Source organism: Poecilia reticulata, chromosome 18 (assembly GCF_904066995.2).
Source record: "Poecilia reticulata chromosome 18, P_reticulata-male-v2, whole genome shotgun sequence".
In the NCBI taxonomy this organism is placed as follows: domain Eukaryota; kingdom Metazoa; phylum Chordata; class Actinopteri; order Cyprinodontiformes; family Poeciliidae; genus Poecilia; species Poecilia reticulata.
The window spans coordinates 27,751,666-27,766,926 of NC_088847.1; the positions used below are offsets into that span (position 1 = coordinate 27,751,666).

Below are 15,261 nucleotides of genomic sequence, written 5' to 3' on the forward strand. Positions count from 1 at the left end.
TTGGAACAACCTGATCCTGATTTGAGTCAAAGTACTAAAACCTCCAGATGTCTGGACATCACAAGTGCATCACTGCATTTTGTGATTTTCATGTGTGAAAACCACACTATTATCAATGTGTGAAAAAACCCCAAAAGGTGCAACTCTGCCACTTCCTGATATCAGGAAGTGGCAGAGTTGCACCTTTTGGGTTTTTTTCTATTGTACTTTGTGAAAGTTCAGAGTGCAATTCATCCAGTTATCTTTACCTTTACATTTAGAAGGCAAAAACAGATAAACTGTTCATATTGAGCACATTAACAGCCGTTTGCCTCTTCTGAGGTCGTCCTCAGACTGAGTGACTGTGGAAGAAAGAGACTAGTGAGAGAGGAAACCAGGACAACATGACCAGGCTGAAAGAGCTCCAAGCTTCAGCAGTTCAGATATGAGACTCTGCATCAGGAGCAGATCGGACAAAAGATTTGGGAGATTTTCCAAAAGGCTGATCAGTTCTGAACCTGCCACTGCTCAGTATGTTTCATTTTTTTACCCCATAAATAAAGTGCAAATATAGCTTCAGATTTCTTCCAAAACACTGTGGAGTGTATTTAGGGATCACAAAGGTGCATTTATCAAACAAGAGAGAACGTATGGCTTTGATTGTGAGCATCTACATCTATTACCATGAACACAACACAACACAACTTTACACCTCTGCTCATTTGTACACCATGTAGAGTGAGTGGTACTGGTTTTCTATCACTGAAGAGTTACACTCATTGTTTTCTAGGTATATTTGTCAGTTGGTGGTGGAAACTCTCCTGATTGATCTGATTGGCCGGATTTTCAACTCAAATCCAACCACAGCCTGGAATGAACTTTTCCCTAATCAGCCAAGCATTTTGTTATTTTGGGATTTTTATTTTCTCGGTCATAATCTTTAAAAATACAAGGTACCTTAAAACAAAGAAGTTTGGTCTGACTTAACTTCAGACAGTGTTTTTTATTCTGTGTATGTAAATGTCTGGTTACAACTGTATATTTACTACATAAACAGCAAGCTTATGATAATTTATTGTTGCAAATTAGTTTAGTCAATAATCCTTTCCAGTCATTTTGTTAGGTCACTTCAGGGTTTTCATCATGTGATGTTTGACTGGTTTTTTTGTGTTGTTCGTAGATGGAAAGTGCTGGGATGACATAATGTGTGATTATCTTTGGTATTCTGTCTGCGCTAAGAAAGGCTGAAAACTGTTTTTGTTTTGCAGTGGATTGACAGGAAAGTGGGATATGAGAGAGAAGAGATAACTTGTGGCAAAGATCAACAGGTTGAGAGTCAAAACCTTTTTAAAACCTTTATATCTCATGAGGCCCTCAACTTATTGAACTCAAGTGCTTAACTATGTAAAAAATACATTATATTCTCTTATGTAGCATACACTTGACTTCGCTTTAGTGTTGCCAAACCTGGACCAAAGTCTGAGGTCAGTCCTCTGACTGGCAGAATGAGCAAACGTTTCACCAAGAGCTGCTGGGTTTAGCCGAAAAGTTACAACTTCTCTAAAAATAAATCCTTATCATTTTGACTCTTATCATATGATGGGGTTTGCACATTTAGGCTTTTACTTTAATAATTTTCCCATCCTCATCTGAGGATGTTAAACTGTTAAAGGGTTCCAGGATTAGTTGAACATGTTGGGCTAAATATGTTGTAATTTTCCTATTAACCAAAAAAATTGCTGTTTGTGATACACCAAATTCATAATTACTTTGAAAATGAATATCTTCTGTTATACATTTCCCCATGCAGGTCTATCTTTTTTTCAACCGATGGACTGATGACGCATAGTGGTCCATTCTGTACTGTAATCTGCAGAGTAAACACAGGAAAGTTAGCTTTATCATTTAGCGTTTGACTGGTGTAATTTTAGACAATGCCACACTGTGACACTGTTGGCTGTAATTTAACAAAAAAAAGAAAAAAAAATTAGGTGAATCTGGATAATTTCCCAAATGAAAGAAAGAAGAGCCAGACTGGAAAACAACTTCTGAAGTACTTAATCTGTGCCCTCAACATTTTTCCATAGAACTTTGAGTCGTTTTTACGAGCAAAACAATGAAGGCTCTAAGAGGTGATTGTTACCTTAACAAGCTAAAAATAAATGTCGTGCAGCTGATGAGAGAGGCAGAGCGGAAACCTCTATGAAATGCTAACAGAGCTATGCTGCCTTCTGACGCAGAAGAGAGCAAGGGGGAATCCACGGTTTCGAAAAAGTTACATACAGTAGCTTTATACATATGATGCAATGATAACAAAACCTTCATATGGACATGTTGCTTTTATAACTTTAAATCACAATATTTAGCTGTTCTTTGGTCAGCTCTAGGTATTTATCCAACTTTTAAATTTTTCCAGACTCCAGTTTTGAAAATGGAATAAAGTCTATAAATATTTATAACATGCTTAAATAAAGCATGTCTTGTGCATGTTCTCCACTGACAACTTGAAACCATTTTTCCAATTATTTCCCACCAAATCTCTTTGACCACAGCTTATTAAATAGCAAGCAGTTAGCAAATCAGTAGCCAGACCCCAGGGCATTGGTAGAGCCAACAACTTTGTCCTCCAGGTAAGAGACGTTTACTTTGGGACAAATTGGGACAAACCCTTTGAATTGATTGACACGTGTCCTCATGTCAACTGAACATTCAAAATGTGCAACAGAGGTGACAAAACACCCAAATGGACCCCACACCTCAAAAATGAATCTGGTACTTTTGGTTATTACACTTTTAGTGAGTAATTTATTGTGAAAACAACACTGAAGCATTAACACTGTACTCTAAGATGTGCTAACCCTTACATCTTAACTCTGGTGAATTTGCTTTGTGTCCAAAGATGGCTGCTCATCAATCTGTTTTGTCCTATTGTGTCAAAGTACAGGACTTCATTGTAACACTTTCAGTTCCTGATGAATCAGGAATTTCTATCAAATGTCATCATTTTGCTAAATTTAAAGCTCTTTAAATAGCCAGTGGTTCTGCGGTAAGGACTAAAGGTACTGGCTGACTAAGAAGACAGATCATTCTGCATCAGGTTTGCTGATAAAATGTCTTATCTTTTCTTGCACCATTGTTTGAATTTTCTTAACATGTATGCTTTGTTTTGTAGCCGGGGCATCTTGTTCTGGAAGTAGGCTGCTGCGCACTCTTCCTCTTGCCCATATATGGAAGACGCTTTGACTGAGAGCAGCTGGCTTGTTAGGGAGACAAGTAATCAGCATTTACATTTAAAAGCAGGTAGATGGCTGAGGAGATCAGATCCCAGGCTGATGACTTGTACAGAGGTATGTGTTACATTGATTGTGAGGTGGGTTTAGAATTTGTTTCTGATTCTGCCACTGATTGATTTAGGGAACATACTTTAGAGAGTGATGTCAGGAGCATTGTTTACTGGTTTCACTTAAGAGAAGGCAAGGGCTGTTTTTTTTTTTTTTATCTGGCTGCTTGATGTGCTTGTTTAACTTTAACTCTTGTGTAGGTTGGCCTTCTACTGCTGTTTTTATTTAATTTCAGTTTTGCTTTAGTTTAGTACACTTTGGATAGTTTGGATATATTGTTGTTTTTGTTTTATGGAAGGGAGTTTCTATTATAGCCCTCTGGGTTGCTTTAAACGCTGACCTATGTTGTCCCTGAGTCCCAAGCTGTTTAAGATTGAGATTAGTGGAAGGGAAGTTTTTCTTTTTCACCAGGGATTTGTGTGTGTTTTTGTTGGGACACTTCGTGTATTTATATTTGTTTTCCTTATTCCTCCCCCAAGCAGTCTAATTTTATTTAATTGGGTTTTATCTATTTTTTAACTTTAAGGATCCCAGGACCAGTGTAGACTCCCACTTTTAGTGTATAACAAACAATAAAATAAATTGACTACATTTGAACTCGCGCTGTATGTAATTTGCAGCAGTGCCTCTGTTAATCTTTTTACAAACTTGCCTGTGATCTGGTATAAAGAGGATCTAAGGTTCTCTACTCGTAGTAAAAGCTGTACCTAAGGTCACAGTTTTGTCTTCAGCTTGCAAATCTCCATCGTGTCGTCATCTACATCATGAAGTTGTTGGCTGTGGTCCTCCTCCTCTTCTCCATAATGGAGAAATGCTCACTGGCACATGGTGATGGTGAGTATTACTTTATGATTTCTTTATATTTGACAAACATACCAACTCCTGTTTAACAGATCTACAGCCCCAGATGATGGCTCTCCTGGTGACGGTCGGTGGATGTTTTTATTTCCTTTGCATTTGTCAGAACAAGTTCATTTGTTCCGGAGATCTATTGAGTGTCCCACTGACTGGACTGCAATCAACGATCGCTGTTTCCGCTTTATTGCCGATGTCAAGACCTGGGCTGGAGCTGAGGTGATTTTTGACAATGTTCTCAATTTTTAATTTTTTTTTGTTGTTTTTGCTGTCTTTTAATTTAAAGTCCAGCTACTTCAGCACAACATTGTTTATTTGTAGAAACACTGTCTGACCTTGGATGCAAACCTTGCATCAGTTCACAACCAGGAGGATAACGATCAGCTTCAGACTCTGATATTTACGGCAACTCGTAAGTCCAAAGAAGCATGGATTGGAGGCTCTGATGCACATGAGGTATAACAACCAGTACACTTTGGTTGTTGACTATTTTATGAAACACTGAATGAAACGTGTCATGTGTTGCATATTGTCTTCCAGTCAAACGTTTGGTTGTGGAGCGATGGAACCCCTATGACCTACACAAACTGGTGTCCAGGACAGCCTAATAATGCACTTAATGTTCAGCACTGCATTCAGATGAACTATTCAAGTAAAAAAAATTCACATTATCTGTTTTTTTTTCAGTTTGTAAAAAGGACTCGTGTGGAAAGCTTATTTTTCATGCATGTTGACTTTAGTTGACCTTTATATATATATACTGCTCAAAAAAATAAAGAACACTTCAGTGTTCACTTAAATGTTGAAGTGTTCCCTTTATTTTTTTTAGCAGTATATATTTACTGCACTGACAGGAGGTTTTATTTGATCGACCTTTCCAAAAATGAGTGTTGGCCACTTGGCGGTTTTTATGATGCATGATTTGTTTTCTTGCTCCTAGAAAAAAAGTGCTGGGATGATGTGAAGTGTACTACTCTGCTGCCTTCTATCTGCATCAAGAAAAACACTCCACCTGCTGAGGCTTAAAGCCTGCATGTACATTTCCTGATGAAAGCCAGTGGAGGATGACTGCTGTTTCTTTTTTCCAACAAAATAAATTGAATAAAAATTGTGAAATGAGAAACTCTTCCCGTTTTTAATTTCACCTCCTTGTAGTCATGCTATTTAAATCAAATGTTGCAGCAACTTTTATTTCCATAAATAAGTTGCTAAGTCAGTTTTCTCTGTAAAACATGTTGAGCACAAATTGGCTAAAATATGAAGTTGTGTGGTTGAAGGAAATCATTTTGACTTTGGGAGGTGTTTCATCTGCACGTGTTCAGGTTGTGGCCCACGCTGGCAGGAACATCATCCAACCTCAGTTTGAAAATCCCCCAAACCCAGGCAAGACATACCAGCTGAGGAATGGCCCAAAGAAGGCTTCAAGCCAGATGTTTTCTGTGGCATGATGCTGGTAAGTTTGTCCTGCAACTGGTTGCCAGTTCAAGTCCTCACCTCACCAGTCTCTGTTGTCCTTGGGCAAGACTCTCCACCACTTTACCTGCAGGTGGTGGTCAGGTGGACAACCTGACCACCACCTGTTCCCTTGCCATTGACCTGTGCAACACACTGCTTGGTGTCACAACTGAATGATCCAACTATGGAGGACCAAAACTGAAAATTAAAAATAAAAGCAAAAATGTGCATTCTTTTTCCTAATGCATGTGTTTTCATTAAGACATGTACATTTTTCTTTTCCTTACACATGTTTTTGTCAAATGTATGCATTTCTTTTTCCCTAAATATGTGTATTCAAGTGTATTTGTTTCTCTTTATGCAAGCCGTTTTGTCATTACCTCATCTCGTTTTACTTTTGCATATATAAAAACTATGTACATTTCCTGATGAAAACATGTAAGGACAAGGAAAAACACAATATATTCCTGTTTTTATTTTCAGTTATGTCAGTTTTGGTCCTCCATAGCCACAACATGCTGCATCACGAAGCAGAAATGGAAGATCAGACATGATTTCATTACAATCAGAACATGCAGAATCTGAAAGGCTCATTTCTTCCACAATACTCATTTCTTTCACAATAGAAAATTACATTTTCTAATGTGAGAACAGAAAACAAAAGAGAAGGAAGAGATCAGAATATATATTTTGACTCTTGAATATTTGGGAATTTAGTCAAAAGGCCATTAACAAGCTCTGATATATAGAGTTATAGATGAGTTGTGTGATGTTCTTGAAAACTCAGGTCCATTTTAGCCTGTTGAAGAAGCAGGAGGCGACCAGCAGCAGCTCAGAGAGACGGCTGATTATCTGTTGTTTTGTAACAACCTGATCCTGATTTGAGTCAAAGTACTAAAACCTCCAGATGTCTGGACATTACAATGCAAAGGTCATCACTGCATTTTGTGATTTTCATGTGTGAAAACCACACTATTATAAATATGTGAAAAATACAACAAATGGTGCAACTCGGCCACTTCCTGACATCACATAGTAGCTGAAAGAGTGAAAATATTTCAAGACTTTATTTCTGGTAATTTTAAAGACTTTGACTCAGAAAATAAAAATAAAAAAATAATTAAAAAAATGTTTCTGGTTAGGCCAAGTCCATTGCAGGCTGTGGTTGGATTTATCTTTGACAAAATACACATAAAATCAAAGACTAGACAGAAACCAATAGTGTCAAAGTGTAGGATTTAGTTGCAACACTTTCAGTTCCTGTTGAACCAGACATGATCTAACAGTTCATTTCTGTGGAATTTAATTTCCTCATCTTTTGTATGTGGCAAGATTAGAGGTGTATATTTGTAATGTATATATCTTCTTCTTGTATACTTTATTAAAGCATAACACATATTTTCTCTTCAGATTATTTAATAGACTTTTCTTAAAATGTCTCCACTGCTCCTTGCAAAGCACACATGTAGGTTTGACCTGCACAAGTGTTGATGTGATCTGTAATTTATATTTAATTTTAAATCATTTTGATTCAACAGAACAACGTTATTATCAGACTAAAGCCACATAAACGTCTTGATCTGAACTCTGAATCCATTTGTTTGTTATCAGATCAAGTTGGATCCATTTCTTGTCCTTTTGGCTGGACTCTGATCAACAATCGCTGCTTTCAATATGTTGCCAATGAGATGACTTGGGCTGCAGCTGAGGTGATTCCCAACAAGACTCTCTGATTTTTTTTGCTGTCTTTTACTTTACAATTCTTAGTAAAGTCCAGCTACTTCTACAGTAAATCATTATGTGTTTATCTGTAGAGAAACTGTCTGGTCTTGGGGGCAAACCTTGCATCAGTTCACAACATTAACGAGTACAACCAGATCCAGACTGATATTTACAGCAAGTCATGAGCCCAAAGAAACATGGATTGGAGGCTCTAATGCACTGCAGGTATTGCTACCAGTGGACTTTATTTATGAAGTATTTTGTGAAACATTGAATGAAACGTGTCGTCTGCTGAACTTTGTCTTCCAGGTTGGTATTTGGTTGTGGAGCGATGGAAATCTATTTAGCTACACAAACTGGTGTTCAGGACAGCCCAGTAATTATGAAGGCATGCAGCGTTGTTTGCAGATAAACTACTCAGGTAATAGAAAATATCATACAAATGTGATTTTTCAGTTGATAAAATGACTCTTTGGTAAAAGATTATTTACTGTGCATAAATAACTCGATGCAGATCAAGTAAACTTTTTACTCGATCTGCATCCACATTTATTATATTAACAGCAGGAGCATCGATTTTTGTTGTAAAAAGTTTTAGTTGATCAACCTTTACAACAAAAATTATACTGTGCAAGGTTTCATCAGGGTTTTGTCTTTGCGATGACTGATTTGTTCTCTTACTTCTAGGTGCAAAATGCTGGGATGATTTGAGGTGTGATCACCGTCGGCCTTCTGTCTGCGTCAAGAAACCCTGACCACACTGAGGTGATACAGCATGTATCATGTGATACATGCTGTATCACATGATTTCATGTCTGATCTTCCAGACATGAAATCATGTCTTGCAGAATCTCTCCGACAAGAGATTCTGCAAAATGAGCCTTGCAGAATCTGAAAGGCTCATTTCTTCCACAATACTCAGCAATGGTGGCTCATAAAGTCCAAAAAGACGTACATTTCCTATAGTTGGTTCGCACTGAGGTCAGTCTGTATTCACAGACTGAACCAGATTTTGTTTGGAAGTGGACCGACTCCACCTGAAAAAGTGGCCTCGGTCTGGCTGTTGGTGTCGGGATCTGGGGTTTCCTGTGGGTGCTCAGTGTTTTCTTCCTGAGTTCCACCAGAGGGCGCTGTGGGAGCAGTGGCGTGTCCTGCCCAGTGATCTTGATGACATTTGTGTTATTTGCTGTGACCTTGTGTGCACAAAAGGTCACTATCAGCAAAAGGACTATTCATTACTGACTCCATCTATGAGCAGAATATTGATGTTACGTTCCTGATGACAATAATCACCCTTATTAATTGAATCAGCATCTCATTACATTTTCTAATGTGAGAAAAGAAAACAGAAAAGAGGAGGAAGAGATCAGAATATGTCAAACTGTAAGAATGTGATTTGGGCCATTTTGACTCTTGAATATCTGGGAATTTAGTCAAAAGGCCATAAACAAGCTCTGAGATATAGAGTTACAGATGAGTTGTGTGATGTTCTTGAAAACTCAGGTTCATTTTAGCCTGTTGAAGAAGCAGGAGGCGACCAGCAGCAGCTCAGAGAGAAACGGCTGATTATCTGTTGTTTTGGAACAACCTGATCCTGATTTGAGTCAAAGTACTAAAACCTCCAGATGTCTGGACATCACAATGCAAAGTGCATCACTTTTGGTGCAACTCTGCCACTTCCTGACATCACATAGTAGCTGAAAGAGTGAAAATATTTCAAGACTTTATTTCATGTCATTTTAAAGACTTTGACTCAGAAAATAAAAATCCAAAAATAATAAAATATGTTTGGCTGATTAGTCCAGGTCCATTGCAGGCTGTGGTTGGATTGAGTTTTGTCAAAATGCACATAAAATCAAAGACTAGAGAGAAACCAATAGTGTCAAAACGTAGGATTTAGTTGCAACACTTTCAGTTCCTGTTGAACCAGACATGATCTAACAGTTCATTTCTGTGGAATTTAATTTCCTCATCTTGTGTATGTGGCAAGATTAGAGTCTCTATAAATATCCAGTGGTTCAGCAGTAAGAACTAAAGGTACTGACTCTCCAAGAAGACGGATCGTTCTGCATCAGGTTTGCTGATCAAACTTCTGCTCATCATTTTTGTGCCATTGTTTGAATTTTCTTAACATGTTTGATTTATTTTGATTCGTCTTCAGATTGTGAATCTGCATCGTCTCCATCATGAAGTTGTTGGCTGTGTTCCTCCTGGTCTTTTCCATGATGGCTCTGACCTGTGGTGGCCGTGAGTATTTATTAAATATAAAGAATCATAAAGGGACTAAAACATAGACAAAACACTAACTCCAGTTTTAAATATCCACAGCTGTCTCCATTAATGGCTCTCCTGGTGACGGTCAGTGGGAGTTTATGTTATTAGTCTTTTTTATTTCCTCAGACTGAATGCTCAAACACAAACTCTAAAATGTGTATATCTTCTTCTAGTTACTTTATTAAAGCATAACACTTATTTTCTCTTCAGATTATTTAATAGACTTTTCTTAAAATGTCTCCACTGCTCCTTGCAAAGCACACATGTAGGTTTGACCTGCACAAGTGTTGATGTGATCTGTAATTTATATTTAATTTTAAATCATTTTGATTCAACAGAACAATGTTATTATCAGACTAAAGTCACATAAACGTCTTGATCTGAACTCTGAATCCATTTGTTTGTTATCAGATCAAGTTGGATCCATTTCTTGTCCTTTTGGCTGGACTCTGATCTACAATCGCTGCTTTCAATATGTTGCCAATGAGATGACTTGGGCTGCAGCTGAGGTGATTCCCAACAAGACTCTCTGATTTTTTTTTGCTCTCTTAATTAGCAAAGTCCAGCTACTTCCTCAGTAAATCATTATGTGTTTATCTGTAGAGAAACTGTCTGGCCTTGGGGGCAAACCTTGCATCAGTTCACAACTTGAACGAGTACAAACAGATCCAGACTCTGATATTTACAGCAAGTCGTGATTCCCAAGTAACATGGATTGGAGGCTCTGATGCAGAGGAGGTATTAATACCATTACACTTTATTTATGAAGTATTTTGTGAAATGGAATGAAACGTGTCGTCTGCTGAACTTTGTTTTCCAGGATGGTATTTGGTTGTGGAGCGATGGAAATCAATTTAGCTACACAAATTGGTGTCCAGAACAGCCTGATAACTGGAGAGGCAGACAGAGCTGTTTAAAGATAAACTTTTCAGGTAAAATAAAAATATCACACAAGTGTGATATTTCAGTTGATAAAATGACTTTTTGGTAAATGATTATTTACTGTGCATGTAAACTTTTACCCGATCTGCATCCACATTTATTATATTAACAGCAGGAACATCGGTTTTTGTTGTAAAAAGTTTTAGTTGATCAACCTTTACAACAAAAATTATACTGTGTAAGGTTTTGTCTTTGCGATGACTGATTTGTTCTCTTACTTCTAGATGGAAAGTGCTGGGATGACATGTGGTGTGATCACCATCAGCCTTCTGTCTGCGTCAAGAAACCCTGACCACACTGAGGTTCCCAAAGAGGCCTGATGTGTAAAACAGAACCAGTGGAGGATGAATGCTAGGAGTTTCTGTTTACCTGCCTTTTTTCACCTTCATAGAAAACCCAAAATATATTTCTGCTTCTTTTCTTCATAAAATTTCTGTCTTTTATGCAACCAAAGGAATGAAGCGACAAGCAAACAGCAGCTGGATTGTCTCTCTGTAATAAGATCAACAGAATGAGTTATAGGAAAGAATCATCTTAGCAAAAGTTTCTTCTGTTCTTTGGTTTAGCAAGAATAAAACTTTGAGGAATCAAAACGAGATGGTGTGTGGTTATTCTGTCTTTGTGTTGTTCTGTGTTCTGAATCATTTTAATACCATCATACACTAGTTATTATGATAGAAATGTCTTGAAGAGATTGTATAAAATCAAAAACTCAACATTTTCTATCCATTTCTTTTTCCCAAACTTGGGAAATGTTTTCTTTTTTGCAGAAGAGAGTAGTACAAAGTATGGAGAGCAGATGGTGCCAGAAATTGTGGCATGTCATTTCATATAACAATGTATTCATGTTTTATGTAAGCCCACTACATTAACATTTTATGATCACAGATCAGGCTTTCGGAGTTTCTGTTTACCTGCCTTTTTGCTCCTTCATAGAAAACCCAAAAATATTTCCGCTTTCTCACATCAAATCATTTCTCTCTTTAATGCAACCTAAAGAATGAATCAACAAGCAAACAGCAGCTGGATTGTCTCTCTGCAATAAGATCAGACTGAATAAGTTATAAAAAAGCCAATGACTAAAGTGCATTTGTATATCAACTTTCAGCAACAAGGCAGTTAAAAATGCTTTACTTCATAAAAACACTAAAATACAAAGATATAGAAAACACAGTTAACAGTTGAGAGAAACAGTAAATATGACATTTTGCCAAGTGTCATCAAACTGTTGGTCAGTGTTGAAATATAATGTATCGAGTTGCCAAAACATTCAGTGATTTATAAACTACAACAGTATTTTAAAGTGTTTTCTCTCAGTGGAAGAACTTTAGCACTGTGTGACGCTCCATCATCCTGGTTTTAGTCAGGAAACCAGCAGCAGCGTCTGGATCAGCAGCAGCTGCTAAAATTAAGCAAAAATTTTCTTCAATTCTATTGTCTTGAAAAATAAAACCTTTAGGAATCAAAATAAGATTGTGTGTTTTGTGTTTGTACTTTTTTTTTCTTGTTTTGTTTTATGCATTGCACTATTTTAGCTTTGTAAGCGAAGAGCTACCACAAAGACAAAACATAAGTAGAGCTATATCAGTTTGTAATCTGAAGACTTTATTGTTCTAATGACATACTTTTCACATTTGAACAATATAAGTGTCATGTTGGATTCTAATTTTCTGACCCACATGCAGAACACAACTCGGAACACAGGTTTTAAATGTAAGGGGTTTATTGCAAAGAAAAAAAACAGGAAGGTGAGTGATCAGTGTTTAGGTCCAGGGTCCCTTCAACGGCACATGCCAAATATCTGAGCACAGTGGGACAGGTATGGTTAGTTCAAGCTCAGTAGGAATCTTCAGACTACAAAGAAGAAATTGAGTCAGGTGGATCTCACTTGGTAGGAGGAGGTCCGGACCAGGGGGATAGGTGTCTGGGGGTGTCCAGGGCTTGATTGGAGGAAGAGGGTGGCTGGAGAGGCGGCGTTGGAGGGCGGACTGGTAAGTGGGGTGATCCACTGCTTAGATGCACAGGTAGCTTGGGTTTCTATATGTCAGCGTCACAACGATCAGGGTCAGAAAACCAACCGTCTGACCTGATTTCAGGTTGGTTCAGTTTCTTCAAGGTAGCACCTGAGGAAAAGGCACACAAACCCTACCAACTTTATTTATAAAGCAGTTTAAAACAACCACAGCTGACACAAAGTGCTGTACATTAAAACACAACATAACAATTAAAAAACCCCCAAAAAACTCTTACAGTCAGTTTAAAAACAAACAATTTAAAACTAGATCCCGCAGTAAACTAGATCCCCAAGTAAAATAGATGGTTTTAAGATGAGTTTTAAAAGTAGACAGTGAAGGGGCCTCATCACCTGCAAAGGCAAGTTGTTCCATAACTTAGGACCAATGACAGAGAAGCCCTGACCCCTCTGATCTTCCTCCTGGATCTCGGTCCCTCCAAGAACAGCTGATCTGTGGACCTGAGAGACCAATAGGGTACATAGGGGTGAAGAAGCTCAGAGAGGTCAGCCGGGGCAAGATTATGTAGTAATTTAAAAACAAACATAAGAATTTTAAAATGAATCCTAAAATATACAGGCAGCCAGTGAAGTGAGGCCAGGTCAGGGGTCAGGGGTCACATGTTCCCTCTTCCGAGTTCCTGTCAAAGGTCGTGCAGCAGCATCTGAACCAGCTGCAGACGTGAGAGCAGCGACTGACTGACTCCCAGATAAAGGGAGTTACAGTAATCCAACCGAGTCGAAATAAAAGCCTGGATCACTGTTTCAAAATGTTGCCTGGAAAGAAAAGATTTCACTGATGCCAATCGCCTTAAATGATAAAAGCTGGACTTAACCACGGCTCTGATTTGGCCTGAAGGATAAATCCTTTTTTGAGACATTGTCTTGTTACCTCATCTTCTTTCAGAGATTTGGACTTTTTGGATGCTCTGCATGCTGTACGGCATGGTACCTACCACGGCCACCAGGGGGCCCCCAAGAGCAATTGTCTTATTCTTATTGTCCATAAAATAATTTCTACATAAATTATCAAATATATTGTAAAATGATGAAATTGTGTGTTTTTGTTATGACATAGAAATTGTTACAAAAAATAAAATAAATAAATAAAAAATCAACTCCACTGAGAGGGCCCTTGGTGGCTTTGGGGCCCTAAGTGGCCTCTTAGTTTGCTTATGCATTGGGCCGGCCCTGCAATTATCACCCATATTAATTGAATCAGCGTCTCCTCATTACATTTTCTTATGTGAGAATATAAAACATAAAAGAGGAGGAAGAGATCAGAATATATCAAACTGTAAGAAGGTCATTTTGGACCATTTGACTCTTAAATATCTGGGAATTGAGTCAAAAGGCCATAACAAGCTCTGAGATATAGATAAGCTGTGTGATTGTCAGGAAGTGGTGTGACGGAGGTGAGGCAGAACGCAGGTGACCCAGGTTTGACCAGCAGCTCTGTTTCCAGCTCAGAGAGAAACGGCTGCTTATCTGTTTGTTTTGTAACAACCTGATTCTGATTTGAGTCAAAGTGCTAAAACCCCCAGATGTCTGGACATTACAATGCAAAGGTCATCACTGCATTTTGTGATTTTCATGTGTGAAAACCACACTATTATAAAGATGTGAAAAATACAACTAATGGTGAAACTCGGCCACTTCCTGACATCACATAGTAGCTGAAAGAGCGAAAATATTTCAAGACTGTATTTCTGGTAATTTTAAAGATTATGACTCAGAAAATAATGATCCAAAAATAGTAAAAAATGTTGTTTGGCTGATTAGGCCAAGTCCATTGCAGGCTGTGGTTGGATTGAGTTTTGTCAAAATGCACATAAAATCAAAGACTATAGAGAAACCAATAGTGTCAAAGTGAAGCATTTAGTTGCAACACTTTCAGTTCCTGTTGAACCAAACGTGATTTATCAGTTCATTTCTGTGGAATTTATTTTCCTTATCTTGTGTACAGTCATGGCCAAACGTTTTGAGAATGACACAAATATTATATTTTCACATGATCTGCTGCCCTCTGGTTTTCATGAGTGTATGTCAGATGTTTTCATCACATACAGAAATACAGTTGCAATCATATTATGAGTAACAAAAGCTTTTAGTGACAAATTGAGTTAATGCAGCAATTCAATATTTGCAGTATTGACCCCTCTTCTTCAGGACCTCTGCAATTCTCCCTGGCATGCTCTCAATCAACTTCTGGACCAAATCCTGACTGATGGCAGTCCATTGTTCACAATCAATGCTTGCATTTTGTCAGAATTCCTAGGTTTGTTTGTCCACCCGTCTCTTGATGATTGACCACAAGTTTTCAATGGGATTAAGATCTGGGGAGTTTCCAGGCCATGGACCCAACATGTCTACGTTTTATTACCTGAGCCACCTTTGCTTTGTGGCAAGGCGCTTCATCATGCTGGAAAAGGCATTGTTCATCACCAAACTGCTCTTGTATAGTTGGGAGAAGTTGCTCTCTCTTGGAAGGCATTCTGGTACCATTCTTTATTCATGGCTGTGTTTTTAGGCAAGACTATTAGAGCTGACTCCCTTGGTTGAGAAGCAACCCCACACATGAATGGTTTCAGGATGCTTTACAGTTGGCATGAGACAAGACTGGTGGTAGCGCTCACCGCTCACCTCGTCTTCTCCGAACAAGCCAATTTCCAGATGTCCCAA

General features: G+C 38.2%; 2 protein-coding genes across 3 annotated transcripts; both read left to right on the forward strand.

Annotated features, from left to right (window-relative positions):
- The first annotated feature begins 3,188 nt into the window (after nucleotides 1-3,188).
- On the forward strand, nucleotides 3,189-5,298 carry LOC103480874 (type-2 ice-structuring protein-like). 2 transcript variants are annotated; one of them, XM_008436077.3, is made up of 6 exons: nucleotides 3,189-3,326; nucleotides 4,052-4,154; nucleotides 4,285-4,394; nucleotides 4,497-4,631; nucleotides 4,716-4,827; nucleotides 5,116-5,298. In XM_008436077.3, exons 1-6 carry the CDS (start codon nucleotides 3,207-3,209, stop codon nucleotides 5,199-5,201), a joined length of 666 nt encoding a protein of 221 aa, XP_008434299.3. In that variant the 5' UTR covers nucleotides 3,189-3,206; the 3' UTR covers nucleotides 5,202-5,298. The 2 variants fall into 2 exon arrangements, with proteins under 2 accessions (XP_008434299.3, XP_008434300.2); XM_008436078.3 differs by having other exon boundaries at nucleotides 3,269-3,349.
- A 4,020-nt stretch (nucleotides 5,299-9,318) lies between these two features.
- On the forward strand, nucleotides 9,319-11,164 carry LOC108166055 (ladderlectin-like). The gene is made up of 7 exons (XM_081600077.1): nucleotides 9,319-9,427; nucleotides 9,514-9,599; nucleotides 9,681-9,710; nucleotides 10,038-10,135; nucleotides 10,230-10,364; nucleotides 10,447-10,558; nucleotides 10,793-11,164. The coding sequence occupies exons 2-7, from the start codon at nucleotides 9,539-9,541 to the stop codon at nucleotides 10,858-10,860; spliced, it is 504 nt and encodes a 167-aa protein (XP_081456203.1). The 5' UTR covers nucleotides 9,319-9,427; nucleotides 9,514-9,538; the 3' UTR covers nucleotides 10,861-11,164.
- Nucleotides 11,165-15,261: the final 4,097 nt, after the last annotated feature.